The sequence below is a fragment of the Thermobia domestica genome, chromosome 3 (assembly GCF_964235325.1).
Source record: "Thermobia domestica chromosome 3, izTheDome1.hap1.1, whole genome shotgun sequence".
In the NCBI taxonomy this organism is placed as follows: domain Eukaryota; kingdom Metazoa; phylum Arthropoda; class Insecta; order Zygentoma; family Lepismatidae; genus Thermobia; species Thermobia domestica.
Genome location: NC_137456.1, coordinates 349,648,768 through 349,671,658, shown reverse-complemented (window position 1 = coordinate 349,671,658; position 22,891 = coordinate 349,648,768). Strand labels below are relative to the sequence as shown.

At 37.2% G+C, this 22,891-nt stretch overlaps 1 protein-coding gene across 4 annotated transcripts in view; it reads left to right on the top strand.

Moving 5' to 3' along the window:
• The first annotated feature begins 625 nt into the window (after positions 1 to 625).
• The window catches only part of spn-D (RAD51 DNA repair protein spindle D), a 43,220-nt gene continuing 20,954 nt past the window's right edge, over positions 626 to 22,891 (top strand). The window contains exons 1-5 of one of the 4 annotated variants that reach the window (XM_081752941.1): positions 626 to 732; positions 8,393 to 8,502; positions 13,920 to 14,020; positions 16,223 to 16,350; positions 20,059 to 20,165. In XM_081752941.1, the coding sequence (XP_081609067.1) occupies positions 8,394 to 8,502; positions 13,920 to 14,020; positions 16,223 to 16,350; positions 20,059 to 20,165 (445 nt within the window). In that variant the 5' untranslated portion in view covers positions 626 to 732; position 8,393. Of the gene's footprint in view, positions 733 to 1,477; positions 1,646 to 8,390; positions 8,503 to 13,919; positions 14,021 to 16,222; positions 16,351 to 20,058; positions 20,166 to 22,891 lie in introns of those variants that run through there. The other 3 variants (XM_081752940.1, XM_081752942.1, XM_081752943.1) reach the window with 3 other exon arrangements.

The following is a 22,891-nucleotide window of genomic DNA, read 5'->3' as shown; positions in this document are numbered from 1 at the left end:
ACACCTATTCCCATTTGAAAAAAGGAAGTTGAATCCAATATGGCGGATTCAAGATTGCACCAGAGGGAGTAACGTGTCAGAGAAGCAGTACTTGATTCAATTTGTTTTGCATATGCCCATATTCATCTCCGGCTACATCTTTACACATTGGGCTGCGCAGAATCAATTTTACACGAATCCCAAGAGGACACTTTGCGAATGTACCTTGTGAGTTGAAACAGAAAGTCAACAATAACTCCGAAACCAAACGGAGACCGTAATATGTCACATATAGTGGCGGTTATAAAGTAAGCAGTGCATGCCCAAAGATAAAACCCACATATAATACTATTTCTTCATTTTTATTCCAACCGATTTCCAAAATCGCTCTTATGCTTTCCTTCCTTGACATTATATTGAAAAGTTATTTCAGGCCCCTCATACTATAGCTAGCAACCAGTATAATAGCATAGACATGTACTTTTAGCATCGGTCTTTCGTACTACTTGCGAGTATGGAAGCAACTCTTCGCATTGCTTACCCTACCGAAAGTTAAAAAAAGAAAGACAGTGAAAAAGTGTCAAATCCTGTAATCATTACTACAGAAATTGATGTGTGTCTGTTTATTGCAATATTCGGTTGTTTAATAATGTAGTGATGTGCTTGAGTCTTGTACGATATAGTCTATGGGAGGAAGATTATTGCAGTGGAATCAAGAAACCTGTGGAGTGGAGACAGAGTTAGGAAATTGAGGTAATTGTGATCACAGAATTTCGATTTTCAGCGATCTAATTTTCCTTCTCGAGCATACGAAAATAAAAAGACAATTTTGCAGAATGGTCGTCCTACTCCTCAAGTTAATATTCCCACTAAGTGAAAATATGTATTCAACATTTTTATATTACAACAATTGAGTGTTATGTGATTGATTGTTCTTATACAAACAAGTTATGTTTTTTTTAAATCATATAACCTTTATTAATGTATTTTTACGTAGAGATGAATCTCACATACATGCGGATTTAGAAGATAAAATCTGAGAAGGTAGCCAGAACCCAAACTATGATAGATATGTCATTAGTTTACTATAAACTTCAAAATTATATAAATAATGGGTTCTAAGCCCCTCCGGTCCCGGTTTAGATCCGCCACTGATCTCAGAAGTAAAACACAACATATTTAGATTATTTACACACTAGTCTATTAAAATATTACTACAAATATATTCTGTAAATTTGACAAACCTGTGGATCCGTACAGTGAGTTTGCACCCAATGTTTCCTAAAGACTAGCATTGCGCGTTAAGCAAACTTTTATAACACGCTAATCATACACAGTATTTCTTTCAGAAAAAAATGTTCCGATGGGTACACTTAGAATTTCAGGGGCTCACTGCTGATACTTTTCTATTTATTATTATATTATAGACGTATTAGTTTGGTCTCCTCTGGGAGGACACTCGCAGAACGCCGGGGTGTAGTGCCCCCCAAAAACATGTCTGGAAGACAGACTGATCACATGTGAAATTACTGGTGGTGGAACCGTGCGTCTGAGAAGAAGTAGAGAACATAAATGGTAGTATGAATATGTGTAGTCACCATCACTGGTGTTGTATGTAAACAAATATGGCGTGTAAAAATTTGCCCGCGAATATAAAAATTTAAAGGTATAAACATAATATGTGTAAGCAGTTGCTCTCATCAAAGAAAAATTTATATTTTTTGCATTTATTGTTATCTAGCACAAAACATGTTTACAATGTTAATCAGAGTTTTTTTTCGTAACCTTGCTTGATAATAATTATATTATCATTTTCTTTTAAAAATTAAGCTTTAGAGTATGCTTTTGAGAATATTGCATCAACCAAAATTAATTTTGATGATACGCAGGATTTGATATAAATTGTAGCAATTAGTGCCAGGTAAAAAAAATGTTCCTTGCACTTCAATGAATGTGTTCCTCTAGATATGTGTGTAGCTTTTGGCAATCATATTTCACAAACTGCGCAGTATGTACTTGTACAGAGGGCATTACTCAAGTAGATGGTTCAACCAAATTTTGTCACATTTCGTACATTTTCAGGTTAGGTTAGAGTTTTGTATTTCTGTAGCAGAGCGCACTAATGAGGAGCTCTTACTACTTGTAGAATAACTTCAGGAGGGCTCAATATAAGTACAGTGTAGACGTATGGCATTCAAACTACAATGCGTAAAACATAAACCAATTTCTGCTAGGTGGCCACTAAAAAGCACGAATGATATCTAACCGGGGTATGTTTAGTACAAGGGGTCCAGAAGCACGTAAAAAACACAAAATTTACAGGAGAAAAGAGTGATGCAAGTACTTAGACGTAACATAACGTAACCAAATCTAACCTAACCTAACAAACTAACCTAAGCTAACCTGAACTAACCTAAACTAACGTAATATTAGTAGAAATAAGCGAAATTCAATCATTTTTTGGAAAATTATGCGGGACTCCTACACTAATAAAACATAAACTAAACTAACCTAACGTAACCTAAACTAGCCTAACCTAACTTATACTAATCAACCCTACCCTAAACTAACCGAATGTGAACAGAAATTACCAAAATTGTAACATTTTTTAGAGAAAAGAGCTGGACCCCTTCTGCTAAACATAGGCCATCTAACCGAGTCATAGGAGGAGCGTAGCAGGGGTCTCGAGCGGGTGTGTCCGTAGGGAGCAGGCGCGTCAGCGACAGGGGCTATACGCAAATACGAGGATAGTGGAAGAGCACGGTTACACATACAGTACTTTCACTATCATTCAAAATTCATTTCAATATGCTGTGCACTGACAGTAATTACTTGTGTTCACACTTTCAATCATTCATGAAAAATGTTTCACATCGTATTTTACCAATAAATTTCTATTTGGTAGAACCATGTGCTCGGTTGAACCCATACAGAAAAAACCTAACAGATTAATGGAGTGTCAATATTTACAAAGCAGTCAACTCACATTTCTTAATGGAAATACTCTCCTATTACCTTCTGCACACTTTTCGGTGCTGATTTACTCTTCGAGCACCGCATTTTGGAAGATTTACGGGTAAAATTCAATACTTTGCATGAAAAGACATTTATAAAGAACATTTCTGCAGGCGATAGAATTAAATACAAAGTAATACACCTGTATTTTAGGTTTACTAGTGTAGGGTTACATGTGTAAAGTCATTACAAGTGCTTTCCGACAGATAAAATAAGGGAGTAGGTATGAAAGACGGTTGTACAAGATAGCATTTTACACCGGTGGAGTATTTCTGCACACTGTACATAAGCTGTATTTTATGTTTACAAGTGGAGCGGTAGCAGTATGAAACTACGATAAGTGCTATTGCAACTCATATCAAAACCAACGCCCACTTGCTTTCGCAAGCATCGCTGACGCGCCTGCTCTCTTAGAACGTATCCGATCGGGCCTCCAGCTTTGCCCAACCCTGACTCGGTTAGATGACATTCAGGCTTTCTGGCAAACGGCACAGTTTGTTTTGTACTTTGACAGTGTGATTTTTATGCCATACAGCCGGACTCTGTGTGCATATATGCAAATTGGAAAAGAATTGTAGTTTTTCTACAGTTACTTCTAATAGCCCTGTTGAATTTTATCTATGCCAAGTGAGATATTTTCATGTCGCCTAGCGCAAATTATCTAGGATAGAACAAGAAAGAAATTAGTGAAAGTATTATAATTTTGCAATAGTTCTTTCTAGTGGTGCGCCAAAAGTAAACCTTCGCGCACTTTTCTGGCTGATGTGCAGATACGCATATTGTGACCAGATGACTTGTTTTACTCTAGACAGTTCCTTTTTTTCACGCGTTTTCCAGGTATATAATGTTTCTCTAACTGGACGCCTGTTCCGTTTTTAAGCAAATATGAGATAGCTTTGCGCAATTGTTGTTCAAAATATAAATGATCAGATCAAATTCACTCTTTCGTTAAATTGATTGTGAATAAAGTTGTTTTTGGTATTGACAATATTAAGAGTTTTTAGGCCGCGCCTAGATCTGGTAGTTGTTTGCGGCAGTGTCATCTTTACTTGTATATTTTGCAACTTCAAAGCAATCTGTTAATTATACATCTCTTGTTTCCCATCTCCTTGCGCTTCCCGTTTTTGCAAGTTAAAATTATGGACAAACACACACACACTCACACACATATGACTTGCTTGGCTCAAATCAAGCTGAAGAGCACCACCGTAATTAATTGTTCAAAACTTCAAATTATTTAACTACTTATCCATATTCCTACATAACCCTCTCCGGGTTCACTCAAGCAGACGGTTCTACCAAATACGACGTGACATATTTTTGTGGAGGAATGAGAGTGTGAATATAAGCATTCACTGTCAGTGGACAGCATATTGGTATTAATTTTGAGAGATAGTGAAAGTACAACCCCTCGTCGCTGATGCGCCTGCTCCCTACGGACGTACCCCTTCGTTGTCGCTCGGGCCCCCCTGCTGCGCTTTGGCTCTGACTCGGTTAAGTAGCATTCGTGCTTTTTTTAGTGGACACCTAGCACAAGTTGGTTCCTGTTTTATGTACTGTAGTTTTTATGCCTTACGTCCACACTGTATTTATAATGAGCCCTCGTGTAGTCAATCTGCAAGTAGTAATGGAACTCCTCATTTAGTTCATGCTCTGCTAAAAGAAATACAAAGCTCTAACCTAACATGAAAATGTAAGAAATGTCAGAATTTGGTAGAACCGTCTGCTCAAGTAATGCTCCCTCCGCTCACACTGTGTAGATCTAGTAGCTGTCGTATGTGGATGTGGTGCGTGTAGTTTTGGATTCGATCGCGGTGGAAGAGCACAAAACTTTAATTTGACAATCACTGACTTTCATTATTCATCTGTTTTATATATATAAGCCTAAAGGGCATAATTATTGGACATTAAAAAAAATCATTTTCCAAATTTTTATAGATTATTGGTTTCTTGAGCTCCTCCCTGGCTATATGATTAACGTACTCACGTGTTTGGTTCAAGACATCTGGGTTCAATTCCAGATGGGAGCTCATGTTGGGATCTCACTAAGCTGTGGGTCCACGCCTCATATGACCTCGCTCTTAAAGGAGACGCTAAACTAGAATCAATTAACACTTTCTTTCTTTTTTTTTTTTTAATACATACAAATTTATAGCATGTCTGCAATATATCATAAAAATGACAAGTGCGAAAAACACCCACTAATCTCTGCTAGGTCGTCATTACTACAAGCTAATTTTTCATCTATTCCAGTTCACTGCAGGGCAGTTTGGAAGTCCTACACATGTGCATGTCCGTAGGGAGCAGGCTGGTTAAGGATGAGATATATATATATATACGCAAACCAGATTTGTTTGTAACATTACAGTTTGAGTGAGGATAGGAATATTATCTCATATTTAACCTTAAGTTGCCTTTAAAATCTAATAGCTCTGCCACTGTGGGCAGTGTGTTGACTTAGTGACATTCGTCACATTTTAGACGATTTTTCATTGTTCCTCCTTTTCGTTCACTCATGTCTTCACTTTACTTCACACGAGTGACAATTATTAAATTTTACAGTGTCAGTGTTTCACTATTCATTCACAGTTTGGAATCATAAACAACACTCTCGAACAGCACGAAGTAAAATTCCGTCAACGTTCATACCACACAATGGTTTCTTTATGCAGAATTACATTGTACAACACCACACTAATTGTCACTGTCTGATTTCTCACTATTGCTTACCTTAGAGGTATGTCATTTGCATAAATTACTTACTTTTGTAGTACTATTTCGTTCTGGTAATTGACCTGTAAATTTACAGATACTCGGGCTCATATTCTTCATCGTTACCAAAAAGGACTAATTTTTTCAACCCTCTTTCTATATTCATAGATGACTTCAATATTTTAATGATTACGTTTTCATAAATAAGTTCATTTTGCATTACTCTTTCTTTGTGAATAATGATATTTAACCTTATGAAAAAAAAAAAAAAAAAAACTAATCTGCTCGCGGAATACAGTTTATATTGCCATGCAAGATAACACCTAAGCAGCAAGAAACAGTAAAAGATAAAAATTTCGCTGGAATTAGTCTTTCTTGCATTTGCTAAGGCTTTTAACCTTACTAACGAGTGTTATTAGGGAAGTAGCTAGAACAAGTTAATGTTAATTTTTCTGTGCTTAATAAAGCATAGTAATGAAGTAGTGTAGAGCAGAGTATGATGGTCTGATCCCTGTTAGAATTTGAAACTTAAGTTAATACGAGTGACCCATTAGTCTCAGGGGCGACTCTGGAGTGAAGCCATATTGCTAAAAATTAAACTTTTATCACTCCATGCCAAAGAGAACTTGTATCACTACACCTAACTTCACCAGTACTGACAAATTGCAAATTGACACATTGGCACCCCAGGTGTCTCTCCCGACATGGTCACATGAAAATCATTGTAGACTCCAGGTCCATTCTTGGCCCAAGTTGACATTTGGCATACTTATGCTGGACATATGAAACTAACTTGGTACTCAATTAAAAAAAAAATCAATTGGACACTTTTTGAGATATCACTGATCCAAACTTTTCCCGGAAAATTATATTTGATTTTCAAATAAATGTTCCTGACATATCTTACAGCTTATTCTTTCCTCTTCAAGATGGTATATTATTTTTCTCTCTAGCTCAATATTTACGGGAGATATGACAAATTGAAGCTAACAAGATTCTACAAAAAACATCAAATTTGTCCATTTTTTACTACCCTGTACTCTGAAACTACAAGGGGTACAGGACTAAAATTTGCTGCATGATCATCTCTCATAGGGGCTTACATGTACAATGGAAATCTGACACCATGAGGTTTTGGGCTTGGTTCATTTTACATGGAATGATCCAGAAGCGACCACACTTTTCTTCATTTGATTGAACTTTTGCGGTGTAGATCATTCAGAACTACGATTGCTATCGTCTAAGTGAATGATATATGGCCAGCTCACTGATTTCTATCACACCAATGAATGATGACGTCAGAAGGGCAATTTCTATGTTTCATAAGGACTCAGAATCCAGTATTTTGACTCATCAACGTGAGTCAATTCGGGTTGCTTTCATAGTCCTTTTCTTGCTCGTCTAGTGGCAAGCACACATACCTTGGGTACGCTATATCCTGGGTTCGATTTCCGGTTGGAAAAGAATTGAACGCACCAGAGCGGTTCAGATCTCACTTTAAAACTTAGATCTTGTGTTATATAACTTTGCTGCTGACAAAGGTCGTAAGCTCGGTACAAAGAGTCAAAAGGATTCGGTGCGCTGACACGCATGATTCAGTTATACTGTGTCTTTTGTTCATTTCTCTATGGTTTTTAGATAATAAATGGTGTAGTTTTAATTCAAAGGTGACGATCATTTGTTGCTCCTATTACCAGCCCCTCAGGGTTATATATGATGAAAAACTGGGTATGGATATTTATATAGTAACTACCGTTTGCTGCTCTTTGTCTGATTGGCCTTCTCGATCCTAGTAATTGTTGCGTCATTTGATTGGCTGCCGGCGTTCTGGCACCAAAAGAGTATTCTAAGAAGAGATTAGCTATCGCCCTGTTAAAGTTGTTGGGATGCTTTCTAATTTTAATAACTTATTTATCTTTTCATTGTAATTGCTGAAATTATGAAGTACATCAGTATTGTGAAGTTGTATTTGATGTCCCTGTTGGATGGAAAAAATATGAAATGAAATGAAATCTTTGAGTTTTACGCCCCACGGTTATGTCGGCTAGGCTAAAGAAGACGGTGATGATGAGAAATGAATGAAATAGTGAAATTAATAAAGTAGGAGGAAACAGGAGAATCCGAGAAAACCCATGAACACGGTGTTTGTCCACCACAAAGCTCACTTGACGCGAGCTGGGATCGAATCAGGGACCACACGCACTGGAGGTGAACGCTCTTCCACTGAGCCTTCGCCCCTGTTGGATGGAATGTTCGGCCATTTCGGATCTTTCAATGTCTCAACTTCACGTCTTCTGAGTTGAGTTGATTCTGAGTTTAACGTCCCGTTCAGCAGCGAGGCTACATGAGACGTGGACCTACTGATTAACGTGGGATCCGAACCACATGAGCTCCCGCCGGGAATCGAACCCGGGTCTCCCACGCCAAAGGCGCGTACGCTAACCGCTTAGCCACGGAGGAGCTCTTCACGTCTTCTATCCAACCGTAATACATCATGAGCTATAACGCCGTTGATTTTTAACTGTCTTGAAACACAAGTATATTATACTTAAAAATTTTGAGTTCTTGCTTCTTTTCGGCTATAGATGTCTTAATGTTTATAAATTATAAACTGTTAAACTTTAGGTGGAACTTCAGATCTTGTTTACTAAAAATAATGATACTTTTTCTTTTTTCGTTGTTGTAGAATGAGTCTGCTGCGACCATTAACATCTCTTCCTCTGTCTGGCGAGGCGCAATCAAAGCTCCATCGTTACGGGTTTATGTATGCAGAAGACATCGTAGGCAGGGAAAAGGGTACGTGATTGATACTATAAGTCGTTCAACAATAAGAATAAAATTATGATTGCTTACATATGTATATATACACAGGGTGTTTCAACGTTGGGCAGGTGATCCCGACACCAAGATAAGACGAAAAGTACAGACCACTTGGGAGCACAAATGCTTCCTTTCGGAGTTATAGGCTGCCGAAAACATGAAAAATGAACTTTAAAGGGCCATAGCTCCAAAACTATGGGACCTACCATAGTTGGGTCAAGACTTCACTTAGAAACTAGTATGTGCCGTATCCAAATATCCGGGTTTCAGAATCCTGCGGTACTTCCGCAACAATTTTACAGAGATAGTTGGTGAGTACTTCAGATTATATGTCCGTAGCCAAACTCCCTCTTTAAAAATTGTTGCGTGAGTCCGTTAGGATTCTGACACATGTATTTTTCGTACATATTTGTTCCTAAGTGACGGTAGGTCCCATTGTTTTGGAGCTATGGATCTTTAAAGTTCATTTTTTCATGTTTTCGGCAGCATATAACTTCGAAATAATGGATTTCTGCACCCAGATTGGTCTATATTTTTGTTTTATCTTGGCATCAGGAATCACCTCCCAAACGTTGTCGGTGTTGTTTTGAAACACCCTGTATAAGATGACTATTGTACACAGGGTGTGGGAGAGGGTATTGTGTTAAATCTCTCTTTTGATACGGAAGTTTATATTGTATAAAATGGTATTTCCCGTCTTTTTACTTTTTTAATATAAAATATTTTCCTCCTGGATTTGTCTTAAAATAGCTGATCAAAATTGCGACTTTAGTTGTAGTCCACACACTGTACTTGTGAATTGTATTCTGGTTTGTGTTCTGACCAAATGTTTAACTGCTTGAATTCGTGCTACACAGTTTTTATTTTGCTTAACAGTGTTTTTGAATAAAGCCATTCGAGTCGCATACATTGTCGCAGTGGCGGCGGTTGGACGTTAAAAGTGGAGGGGGGGGGGGCAAGACATGATCTGAACAATTGTATATCAATATTACATTTCCTGAGTGTTTTAACACTGTTTGATGAAAGGTTGTATAACTAATAGGATACTATCTTTTTTCACTTAAAATACCACATATCGTATTTCTATTTTATTAAGTAAATTCATAAGAGCAATACAGGTAGGTATTAATCTTTTATACTCTTGAACAATGAAAGTGTAAGAAGAGATTTGAGTTCTTGCTCATGAACATCTTAAAATTATGTCTGGAAAATTGTGTGATTAGATTATTTAATAAATTTGCAAAATAAATAAATAGAAGGGACAATATTAATCATAGTAATGAATAATGACGCTTGTTTTGCAGAAGTTATATTGAAACTAGGAGTTAATGAACAACTTATACTTTTAATTCCAGGCATGCCATTAAATGAATGTTTTTACTCTTAGAAAATGAAATACAGTAAGTACTGCAAGCATACGCTGTGACATTTAAAGAAATATGCAATTGCAATGTTAATTGCTTTGAATTGCAATTAAAACGCAATTCCTGTAGTTTTCTTAACTCCATGAGAAGACAAATAACCAATACGTACTCACGCAACGGCAAATATATGGCACCATTTTTTCTATGAAACAGTAATACATACAAAACCTTTATCAGGGTCCACATTCTGGAAAATAAGTGAAAGTCAGGGAAAGGTCAGGAAGTAAAAATGTATTAGGTGAAGTCAGGGAAATGGCAGATTGGCCAGGGAAAAATCGATTAATGCCCATTGTTCAATTACTGGATTTTTGAAATAGGGTTGGTTTCTTTACTGTTAATGGATGTAAAATCTCGTGTTCTCAATGATGATATTGAGGGAGTCAGTGTTCTCTGATATAGTTGTTGAAACTAATTTTCTGTGAGAAACACATCTAACTGCATCCTGGCATATTTGCTCAAAAGGGTAGACGCTATTCTAGAAGAATTGCATGGTGCCAAGAGGATATCTGGACAAGTGGCTGAGAACGCGAAGAAATAGTACGCTCTACGCTCTTCAGCTCACAGTGAAAGCTCAGACTAAAGAATTTAAAGAACACTTGAATAAATTCATAGCCAATGACAGAGATTGTATTGGACTTGATGAGTTTTTTTTACTTAGTCTTAGGAAATGGGAAGAACTTCGTTGACTTATGGTCAGTTATGAAGTTGTCTTTTATCTTCTTTCACGGAAACGCATTTTTTGAAAGTGGTTTCACAATAAATAAAATTCTCATTGTTGGGAACTTACAAGAAGAATCTCTGGTGGGTCAACGGATCATATATGATTCTGTGATGAGAATAGGTGGACCATCAATATTAATAATTACAAGAGGTATGATAAATTCAGTGAGAAGTTCAATGAAACAATATCAGGTGTATTTGGAAAAGAAAAGAGAAATAAATGCTGGAGACGAGAAGAGGAGGGAGAAACGGAAGATTCAGCAACAACTGAAGGTGTTGGAGGAAGAAGAAAAGAAAATTAAACTGCGGAGACAACAAGAAGGATATTCAGATCAATGAGAAGAAAACTATGCGAGAAAGGATGAAAACAAATTTCTAAATGGGTTGCATTTAACAACTGCCCCAGCAAAAGTATGTGTGTCTGTGTGTATTTTTTTTAATAATCAGTAAAATCATGAATGAACTGTTTATTATTATAGGCAATATTATAATATTGTAATTGGTATTATAATGTGTATTTTTTCCATATCTTAAGTACTCTGTATACTGCATACTTTCGTTTGTAACTTTACAATTTGTGTAATATGTAGGCCTAATCAATATCGGCCTAATGCACATGCTTGTAAATTTACATTCGTTTGGAAAGAAAATTGAAAAAACAAAGAAACAGAAGCGGAAGAGAACAAGGCCAAATATTGGGAGTGTAGAGGCTGGAGTTTCTTTCTTTTTTCCATATTTTTAAGTTATTCAGGGGTCAGGGAAATCTGGAACTTTCGTCATGGAAAGTCAGGGAAAAGTCAGTTTTTTCTCCAAATTGTGTGAACACCCTGTTTACATTTCCAAATAAAACTATATAAATTAGGGCGTCGCTTCAAAAAAGTGGGGGGCAACTGCTCCCTCTTGCCCCCCCCCCCTAATCGCCGCCCATGCATATTCGATGGAAGAGGTACAAGTGCTTTTTGTGAAGGATTTTTCTACATTCGTATGAGTGCAGACCGTGAAATGTAACTTACCGGGTAATTGTCGATGGATGTGTAGGGACTTCGTCTTTCATGTAGTGCTGGAAGAGCCTTAATTGTCCCTGTTAGCTCCAGTCACGGACGTCGTTAAAGGAACTGTACGGATGGGACATGTCTTACCCAATACTTTACTTGTGAACCTAGGATTTTGTTTCGGTAGGCTGATTTTTTTTCCCAGAATATATCGTTTTCGAAATGAAATGAACATGAAATGAAATCTTTGAGTTTTATGTCCCACGGTTATGCCGGTTAGACTAAAGGAGACGGTGATGATGAGTAATGAATGACATGGTGGAATAAAGAAAGTGGGAGGAAACGGGAGAACCCCGAGAAAACCCACGCACACAATGTTTGTCCACCACAAAGTTCACTTGGCGGGGGCTGAGATCGAACCCGAGACCCCAAGCACCAGAGGTGAACGCTCTACCACTGAGCCACCGCGGCCCTCTATATCGTTTTCTTAGAGCTGGCTTTTTCAACATATTTCATAGTACATCACCTCTTTTTGCCAACGGCCCTCATAAGTAACTTCCGGTTTGTAATAAGCTTTTCGATTTTGACTGTTTGTAATAAGCTTAAGTCGTTGCTTATCCCAGGGCTCATAGCGAGACATTTTTTTTTTTTAAACTAAAAGTTATTTTTTTCAAATTTGTCACTAAAAATTACTTTTTTGGGAGGTAAAGTGACTTTTTCGTGTGATTTATGTTTTGCATTGGCAGTTTTCTAAAAACAAATATTATAAAAATAAAAGGAAAAAGGCAGAAACTTGTTACTCATTACTCTTCTGAAAGCTTCAGTACTTGCTGCCACATGTGAAACAGTCAGCTTTATTCTCACTTCAGCTTTTATTCTTTCTAAAGCACAGTGGACGGTTGGTGGATGCTTAAGCTCTCAAGGTGGAGTTGAGAACTCTTCTGTGTCTATTCTTTCTTCTATCATAATAATCTTCTAGTTTTTTCTCGTAATAGTTAACGCTCCGTTCAACGTTGTGTATGTTTGTGTTATGCTTCATCATATTCGTCTTGTGTTATGCTTCTTGTATATTCTTCTTAAGAGTAGGTGATGAATTTGAATATTTCATGGCTTTGAGAACTCTCAATGTTAAGTTAAACATAATGTCTGGGATGAAGAAATTCGGAAATAGGTTAGAACTGGTTCCACTTACTCAGAAGCTTCTTACATCTGCTAAGTCTGCTTACTGTAACTACAAAGCATACTTTGAAAATCTAAAAAAAGGAGGAAGCTCAAAAAGAAGTAAAGAAGAAAAGATGAAAGAAAACAACAAAGAGAGAGGTGATGGCGAAATTGATAAAGGAAAAAAGGGGCATGATGAGATTATGGTAACTTTTTTGTGTGCTTTTGGTCACTTTTCAACTATTTACAAGAGACCAGACCACTATGAGCCTTGTTAAATATTCTTTCCAGTATTTGACAGAAAAAAAAAAACTATGGAAATAAAAATACATTGTATGTGTATGAAAATAAGGAATTCAAAATAATCTTTTAAAATATATTTTCTTCTACTAGATCCTAATTACATTTAAAATTATGATCTTCCTTCACGAGTCCCAGATTGAGAAACTCCACCTTAGAATATGTTTTTTCTCATATTATAATCCAGTATTTTGCATATTTATTTTTGTATTTCGAGGAGAGGGTAATTTGACCCCCGTCCGGGTCCACGTGTTTATTTTTATGCTTATGAATGCATTTTTTTCTTTTTTCTTTTGCACTACATGAGTTACGATAAGCTGTTAAACTTCTTTTGTAAAATTAATCAAACCATAGTGTGAAGCTAAAAATAACTTGCACATGAGAAATGTAAGTATGTATTACGGAAGTGTAAGTGTGAGAAGTGTAAGTAAGTGTATCTCTCCAATATTTAAAAGCTAACGATGCCAGTGGCTCTAATGACGCTGCTTCGCCTTAACAAGTGAGTTACTTCAACAAAAGTAGTTATTCGACAGGTAATGGTTGATTATAGTTTCTACTAGAGTCGTTGGATGGCTTTATCAATGATGTAGGAGGTGAAAGGTAATTTGAAAAAGAATGCAGAGTTGGGCTGAGACTGTTTGCTGTGATTGACTCACAGTTTGGAATGCCTGGTAGGAGCAATTTTTTAAATAATATTTCGTTGATATATGGTGTCACGTCATGTTTATCTAGGTATGAAATAGATTCCATATATATATTTTTTTTTTTAATTCTATGTTTTAATTCTTGTTTACAGAAGTATTGAGTGAATTGAATGGAGACGAGTCTATATCACAAATCGATTGGCAGTCGTATGTTGAACCTCCGAAGACGGTTACAGCACTTGAATGTTGGCAGGTACCTTTGATTTTTGCTATTGTTTTTTTTATTATTATTATTATTATTATGAAATGCGTCACTATCCCTAATTTGTTTTGAAACAATGTGTCCCTTCTGTCTTTATCAGTTGGTAATTCTTGGTGTGTATAGTATTCACATCCTTTCTTTACATAATTGTTTTTTTGCTTCTGTTATACAGTTTCTGTCTGTACAATACGTAGAATTGGTGGTACTAAATATAAGATATTGGAAATTAAGAAATAATTGTCACGGAGGCTCATCGATATCATCGTTAAACTTTGTCCGTGATTGTACTTTTAGTTCAATATTCTTCAAAGGACATTCAACGAACAGCGAAAGGAAATGATGGATATTTCAAAACTAAATTGGGATTAATTAATGAATTTTTTATCTGTAAAACTGCTATGTAATTCCGTCTTTGAAATCGTTGCCAAGCACTGAAGTCAGCTAGCTTTTACAATTCAACACGTAAGATCCATGCATTGACAAATATGATGATAGAAGTGAATTTCAGAGGTTCATATCTTTACGTATTTCACCACCAGTACAGGAAGTTCCATAACCTCGTCTCGAGTCGAGTAACAAAACTACTGGGCTTTTCCAAAGTCAGGGCAGTAGTAGCTTCGAAGACCTATCAGGAGGAACACCTTGTTACTAGTGTGGATCGTATTGTTCATCTACACGACATCAATAAGAAAAGGTATGTACCTGTTTCATATTTGCCAATGCCTAGTCATGAGTCAGTACTTGGGAAGTTTCAAATAGACACTGCTGATCAAAATTACACACATTAAAAACATTCCCCACAGATCCTATTCTTTTATTTCAACCGAAATGCCATCATTATCCAGAAATACGGATAGTGATGACAGCCCTAAAAAGATACGACCATCATCGCACTAAATAGTAGCGCAGGTAAAGCGCTTACCTCTGGTGTATGGAGTCCCTGGTTCGATCTCTGATAAAGTAAGTTAGTGGTGGACAACATTGTGTCCTTGGGTAGTATTGTCAACGGCTTGAACGGCTCGGCTCACAGCTCAGTCACCACCGAGCCGAGCCGAGAAGTGAGCCGAGCCAACAGCTCACCCAACCGAGCCGGCTTGAGCCCTCGGCTCGTTTGGGCCGAACCGAGCCGAGCCGATGGCTTACCTGAGCTGAGCCGAACTGAGCTGATGGTTCACCTGAGTTGAGCTGAGCCGAACCGAGCCGATGACTCATCGCATTCGAGCCAGCTCGAGCTGATGGCTCACCTGAGCTGAGCTGATGCCTTACCCGAGCCGAGCCGGTTGACATCACTATCCGTGGGTTTTCTCAGGATACTCCCGTTTCCTCTCACATTCTCATTCTACCAATCGTTCCATCATCATCCATCTCCCTTAGCCTAATGGGCACAATCGTTAAACGTTAAACTGAAAGATTTCACTTTATGTCAGGAAGAAATGACTACTAAAGAAAACAGAAGAGTAATCCCCCATATAATGGGCTAAAAATCAAACATGGTGTAGATTGAAAACTTGGTACATTAAATTTTAAATTTGGTCGTGGTATATTGAATAATATGACCTCTAGGCGGCTGTACATAAACATAGGACGAACGGACAGACGGACATCCAGTAGGGATGTAAGAGCTATCTTTAACTCGATTTTTTCTGGGGGGGGAAGTGGCTCAGTGGTAGAGCGTTCACCTCCGGTGCTTGGGATCCCTGGTTCGATCTCAGCTCGCGCCGTGTGAACTTTGTGGTGGACAAACACCGTGCTCGTGGGTTTTCTCAGGGTTCTCCCGGTTCCTTCCACTTTCTTCATTCCACCATTTTCACTCATCTCTCATCATCACCGTCTCCTTTAGCCTAACCGTCATAAGTGTGGGACGTAAAACTTAAAGATTTCATTTCATTTTTTGATTTTTTCTTTTATAATAACCGTACTTTCTTGTCTCTTATTGAGTTGATTGTGAGTTTGATTTCAGTATTAATGTCCATAGAACAAAGATAGTAAGAGGTATCAGGTAATGACGTTTTGATGTGGATTCAGCATCCGAGAAATAGGTTCTATCTTTGATCTTATCCATCTATGGCAACCAGCAGTTATACATAGATTATTTCCAGTATAATATTGAATTCACATAGTTTGTAGTCTACAGTAGTTTCACACTGTGAAATAAAACTCACCTGTTTTAATGCTGATAATACAATGTTCCAGAATGAAGTAAAGAATCCATGTATTGTTACATTCTGTAAGGAATTAGATGACATGTTAGAAGGAGGCATAATCCTGAATACAATAACAGAGCTGTATGGTGAGCCAGGAACTGGAAAAACAAATCTATGGTAAGTGTGTTAGATTTATTTAAGATTTTGTTGAGCTTCACAAATAAACTAGGTATACAATAATTTCAAATTCGGAGCGAAGCAATCGACCGTTATTGATTATTTCCGTTTTTCGGTGACTATTCCTCAATGGTATGTCCGATCGGGACATGCGACCCCTTACGACACACCATGTCAAATTTTGTTAAGAACGGTTCAAACATCTCGGAGGAGTATCCGGATAATCGAACACCTAACTCGAGTAAATAGTAATTTCACTTCAATAAAAGTAGTACTAACATGAATATTAAACCAGAAAAAGTTAAGAAACTGTTTGTCTCCAACATGAAATAATGTCATATACAGACTGAAAAAAGTACGCTGGATCGGGAATAGAATCCAATTTCCGGTTCACTGTAGCGATGCGTTAACCACTACGCATTGACCCTGTTTTGAATAGGGTTCTCCTGCTGACTGCTGCAGTTCGAGGCGAATTTGATAGATTTTGGTCGCCTATTTGCGTACATCCTGGACCAAAATATATTATGTTCTTGTTACTTTCTCATCAATGTCTCTTCATATTTTCATTTCAGCAGGTTGGTCTGTAATTTATGGAACGCCTGTCTACGGTTCTTAGAACAGATATCTTGCTGCGACAAGCTGTGACACCAAGGTCCGATGAATAACGATGCTACCTTCATCACATCTATGGCCAAATCAGACTCCGTCATCTTCCAGAGGAAGAGCTGCTTGACATTTTCACAGTACAATGATAACAGGCCAGTGGTGGCTTTATTATGATTTGAGGAACCTTCATATGGTCATTCATGGGCCCGGTAGTGCGTGTGGAGTGCAACATGACGGCTCTTATCTATTTGCAGATCATTTCTGATCACGTACACCCATTCCCGTTGTCTCTTATTTCCACCTGACAATGGCATCTTTCAGCAGAACAACGCTCCTTGTCACAAGGCCAATGTTGTACTGCAATATTTCGATAAACGCAGTGTTGAATTTCAGTATTGGCTCCCAAACTCACCTGATCTTAATCCAGGTTAACACCTTTGGGGTAGTATTGAACATTATATTCGAGCTCATCACCCCACCCCCCACCCTCCTCCGTGGGATTTACAGGAATTAAGTGATTTATGTGTGCAAATGTAGTGCGTCATGCTTGCAACCACGTACCAATGTCTCATTGCTTTCGTTCCAAACAGCATGACTGCTGTTCTTTGATCCAAAGGTGGAGATATCAAATAGTATGTAGGTACTGGGTGATCAGTTTGTACATATATATCCGAGGGGGTCCGAAAAATAATCGGAATGTACTTGTACGCATTATGTACTTGTAGTACGAGATTGTCCCGCTAGAGCGCTATTGGAGAACCTCTCCTGAGTCAGTATGCCAAATGGTGTCAACCGACAACAACGCGTGTGGTTTCTCTGGCAGTTTAGTATGTGTGTTTGTAGTGCACTGGTGACACGAAGAAATGACGTTGTTTCTCACAAACAACGTGCGGCTGAGAACGCAGCAGAAACTTGTGATGATGCGAACAGCTTACAAAGAACATGTTACGTTCTTACCGAGTAAAAAAACTTTCCAGGCGCACGTTGTTCGTGAGAATTTGCCAATCTTCGTGTCACAAGTGCCTTACAGACACACACACAGTACTACCAGAGAAACCACACGCGTCGTTGTCGGTTGACGCTACTTGGCATGCTGACTCAGGATAGGTCCTCCCATAGCGCCCATGCAATCACGTACTACAAGTACACGGCGATGTGCAGGAATACGATACCGGTCATTTTTGGGTCGCCCCTGGTGTATATATATATATATATATATATATATATATATATATATATATATATATATACTAGAGTCTCGGTGACGGTACTGATGGTACTTCGGTTAAACGAAAATTCGGTTAAACCGGGGTAAAGCTTCGTTGATATACAGTACAATTTATTTGATATATTTTCAGCGTGAAAAGACGTTAGCAATATGTAGTATCTTCAAACTGAGCGTTAAAAGTGAATATTGCTAAACTAAGACCATACGGCTAAAGGAATAAAGTTTAAATTCAGCTTTTTTTTTTTTTTTTTTTTTAAGCAATTCGGGCGTCGGTTAGATGGGACAGTAGTAGTAGATATACAGGGTGTCTGTCGGTCACAAAAGTCACGAAAATCATGAAAAAGTCACGAAATCAGAAAACGGTCATGAAAGTCAAGAAATTTAGCTTTTGGGTCACGAATTTTTTGTTATCTGTATAAATATAAGTAAAGACGGGAAAATTTAGCTCTATAAAACATCAAAAGTCATCGCCAAAAATGTTTATGGTGGGCTTTAGACGCTACCAAATCGCAATTGCACCCAAATTCACTCGTGAGATTATTCTTCTGCTGTCGTCATTGAGCAATAGCGATGCAAATCGCATCGCATTGCCGAAACCACCTACGCATCTAACCAGTTTATTCAACTGTGAGAAGACTCCCAAGTTTTTATCGCTCCAGGGAACAGCCTTTGAAACTGGAGATAGCATAGATAAGTGCTAAAGAATGTTTCGAAGTTTTATATTTTGGTAAAGAAAACGCCACGAAAAAGACACGAAATTTTATTTTGGAATATTAGTAGACACCCTGATATAGTATATAATGTTATCAAGCATAGAACTTTTGTGTTATTCGCTGTAACTTAACGAAAATTTATTTGTAGATTAATAACATATCTATCTTGGTGCAGGTTTGAAGAGTTATGATTCTGATCATGTATACCCAAGAAGCGGTCATTAAAAATGACGACTCGTCTGGAAAATTGGTCAAAAGTAGAGGTGAGGTCAGTAGCGCGGTTTCTGTAGACCCCCCCCCCCCCAAAAAAAAAACCTGCTGACATTCATAGGCAGTTTTTAAAGGTGTGTGGGGAGAGCTAAATTTCAAAGCAACATGTAGGGAAGTGGTGTCGTACTGTCAAAGAAAGACGGACCAATATCGTTAATGATAACCCGGGACACAACGGTAGACCCGGTACTTCAATCACTGACGTTACACTTGGAACGACTAGAGCACCCCTTCTACAGCCCAGACCTAACCTCAGTAACTTTCACTTTTTCCCTGTTCTAAAGCACAAATTGATAAGTCACCATTATCAGGCATGTGATTGTGTCAACGCCTCTGCCTCACGGTGGTTACGAGAACTTGGCGCGGATCTATCTATCTATATCAGGATGTCTATCGGTCACGAATGTCACGAAATCAGAAAACGATCATCAAAGTCACGAAAAAGTGACGAAATTTAGCTTTTGGGTCACGATTTTTTTAAACTGTACAAATGTAAGTACAGATTGGAAAATTTTGTTCTATAAAACGTCAAAATTCACCACCAAAAATGTCTATGGTCGGCTTTAGACGCTACCAAAGCCCAAGCAAAGTACGTTTCTATCGCATGCATGAAAATTCGGCCTTATTCGCACGCAAATTCGCTTTTGAAAATGTTAGGAAATTTTATGATTTGGCAAAGAAAAGGTCACGAAATTTCATTTTGGAATTTTAGTAGACACCCTGTATATATATATATATATATAGATATAGCTATGGATATACTATTATACGTAACTGCCGATTGAGTAGTCAAAATAGGTTTTAGATTTTTTTTTTCATGTTTCCTTTTTAAAAGATGAAATGAAATACTGAATACTTGGAATTAATACTCTCTTGCTTTATTTTTTGTAGTTTCCAGTTATGTGTAGATGCTACCATTCCGGAAGCGTTCGGTGGTCTCAATGGGGAATCAATAGTCATCTGCACCGATAACAGTTTTAGTCTCGACAGACTGTCAGGTAAATGCTTTCATCACTTCCTTTTCTGATTCATGTGAAACTTTCAGAACTTATCTACAGTATGTGTTAAAAAATATGTTTACTTTCATAAAAGTATATTTATTGATACATGCTTTAGAATGCCTATTTAATATTTAGAAGTCAAAAGATATCTTATCGTATACCTTCTAAAAGTGCCTTTTAGAAAGAAAATCAATGGAAGTTCTTTTCACATTACGCTATTATGAAGCTCAAATTATTGGAGGGGGAAGAAGGCACGGTGGCTCAGCAGGGTTTGAAAAAACCCGGGTATTTTTGAAAAACCCAACCCACCTGGGCCCATGTGGGTTTTTTCGGGTATTTTCGGGTTTAATTGGGTTTTATCGGGTTTAATTGGGTTTTTTCGAAATATTTCAATGCCTTTGGGGTAAAAATGTTAAAAAATGATTTACATTTCAAGATTGTCATTGTCACAACTTGGAACATTTTTCTATTCTCTGCTGTTTTGAAAAAATGGCCGCCATATTGAAAATTTTTATTGGATAGCCGAAAAATTCTATACAGCAAATTTAGAATGTCTCGTGCTTCTACCCTCAAAATTTGAACTTAAAAAGTCCGAAAATTGTACCCTGTAGCATGGATACACGCTATTTTGAATAATGACCGCCATTTTGAAATTTTATGCCGCCAAAATATATACAGCTAATTTAGTCTCTCGTGCTTTTACTCTGAAAATTTTAACTTGAAAGACCGATAACTGCTCTTTGTAGCGAGGATTCCGCTATTTTTTTTAAAGATCCATTTTGTAATTTTACGTTCGTATGCCGCCAAAATCTATGCAGAAAATTTAAAGTGTCTCCAGTTTGTATCCTGAAAATTTAAAAGACCGAAAGTTGAACACTGTGTAGTACAGGCGAACGAACAAATGTAGATCATCCCAGGAGCCTGAGTGACGTTTGGCAAATATGAATACCAAATAGTTGTATTAATTTGAATCAAAGACGTAATTCATCAAAATGTCTTATATGAAATAAATATTTGTCAACGTAAAGTAAATGGTTTTATTGTTGAAGTTCACTTTCGATGCTTTGTGCGTTCAATTACGGGAATTTCCCGAGCACTTGTTGCAAGACGGTTCTTTTCTAGTGTTTGCCAACTATGGAAAGTAGAAAAACCGCACCCCCGCAACGCAAAATTCCCTATGATATAGGTCTAAGTGTAACGCATCTCTGTTCGGACCCCCTCCTCCATGCGGAGGAAAATACTATCGTGAACAAAAGTGCATTAGCACCTGTATTCTGCATATCCTTAGTACATTCAATAATAAGCTTAATTATATAAATTAGGAATAGCCAAAATTTTCCGGATTCCGGAAATTTCACTTTCCGGATTTCGAAAAATTCCAGAGTTCAGAAATTTTTCCGAATTCCAGGATTGGCCATCCTTACTATAAATGAGAAACTGAAATCGGCATTGATCATTTTTTTTGTATTTATCACCACTTATTTAAAATTATCGAAACAAATGAATAAATTAATCTTTACTTGACAATTTTGGATTTGGAAAATGAAATTTATTCTTTAAACTTACACTTCAACTACAGGAAATTGCTTTAAGAAGTCCTTTTTTTAATCAATAAATGTATAAAGTTCCTTACAAATAAATTTAAAATTTTCCGTGATACAGTCCCTGTCATCTCTTCACAATTATGTAAGCAGATGAACAAAATATATTAATCGTTGATAGATGGTGAAAGGTGAGTTTTGGATTTACAGAATGAAAGTTACTTTTTAAATCTATACTTTGAACTAGATACCAGTTTGAAAAAACCGGTCATAAATCGGCTGGTAAGAAGTTTGCACCGGTCACCGGCTTTAATCAAAATAACAGCAATATTTCCGGCCAGGCCGGTGAAAAACCAACCCTATTCTTTTCCGAAAATTAATTTAAAACAATTAACAGCCTATAAATTCATATTTTATAAAGTAAATGTTTCAAAATGTAATAAATGAAATTAAATATCTTCCAGCGTAAAATAAATAGTTTTATTGTTGAAGTATTCACTTCCGATGCTTTGCGCATTCAGTTGCGGGAATTTCCCGAACACTTCTTTCACGACAGGTTTTCCCTGAAAATGCAGCTTGCTTTACTGTACATCGTAAGTTCAATTATCACTGAAGTTTGAATTCAGCACTTGAAATAGTAAGCGTTACGTAGTCTTGGGAGCTCCAAGCATTAAGCTTCTTAATTTTGACAAGAATTTTTATGCTATTGCTGGTGTTGATTCTACAGAATGCTTATTTGAAGGGTAGCAACAAATGACTGTTGTTGGAAAACCAAATTTTACTGAATACTTTTGTTACCACCAAAGGTAAGAAATAATACTAATAGGTTTACTAATGTATTTACATATTTACTGTTAGTACCGGCACCTATGACCTTAAACCCGTCAACGTATGAGGGATAACGTCTCTCGGCGGCGCCGAGTCAGCAAGCACACTATTCACGGAAAGTACTTCTCTAAAATATAGAATTGCTTATTTTACTTCAAATAGGCTATAAGCATAATCCACATATTAATTTGTTCTATAATTATCTCAAGCTAAGGGAAGTTTTTTATTCATTCATTCAGTTTATTCAGAACTTTATAAAGGTCTTATGTTGAATGTTGTTGTCTACCTTAAAGTGAAAGCATCTAATTCGCCCAAATAAAGTTAAAAATCTGATAAAAATAACTTTCAATGTGA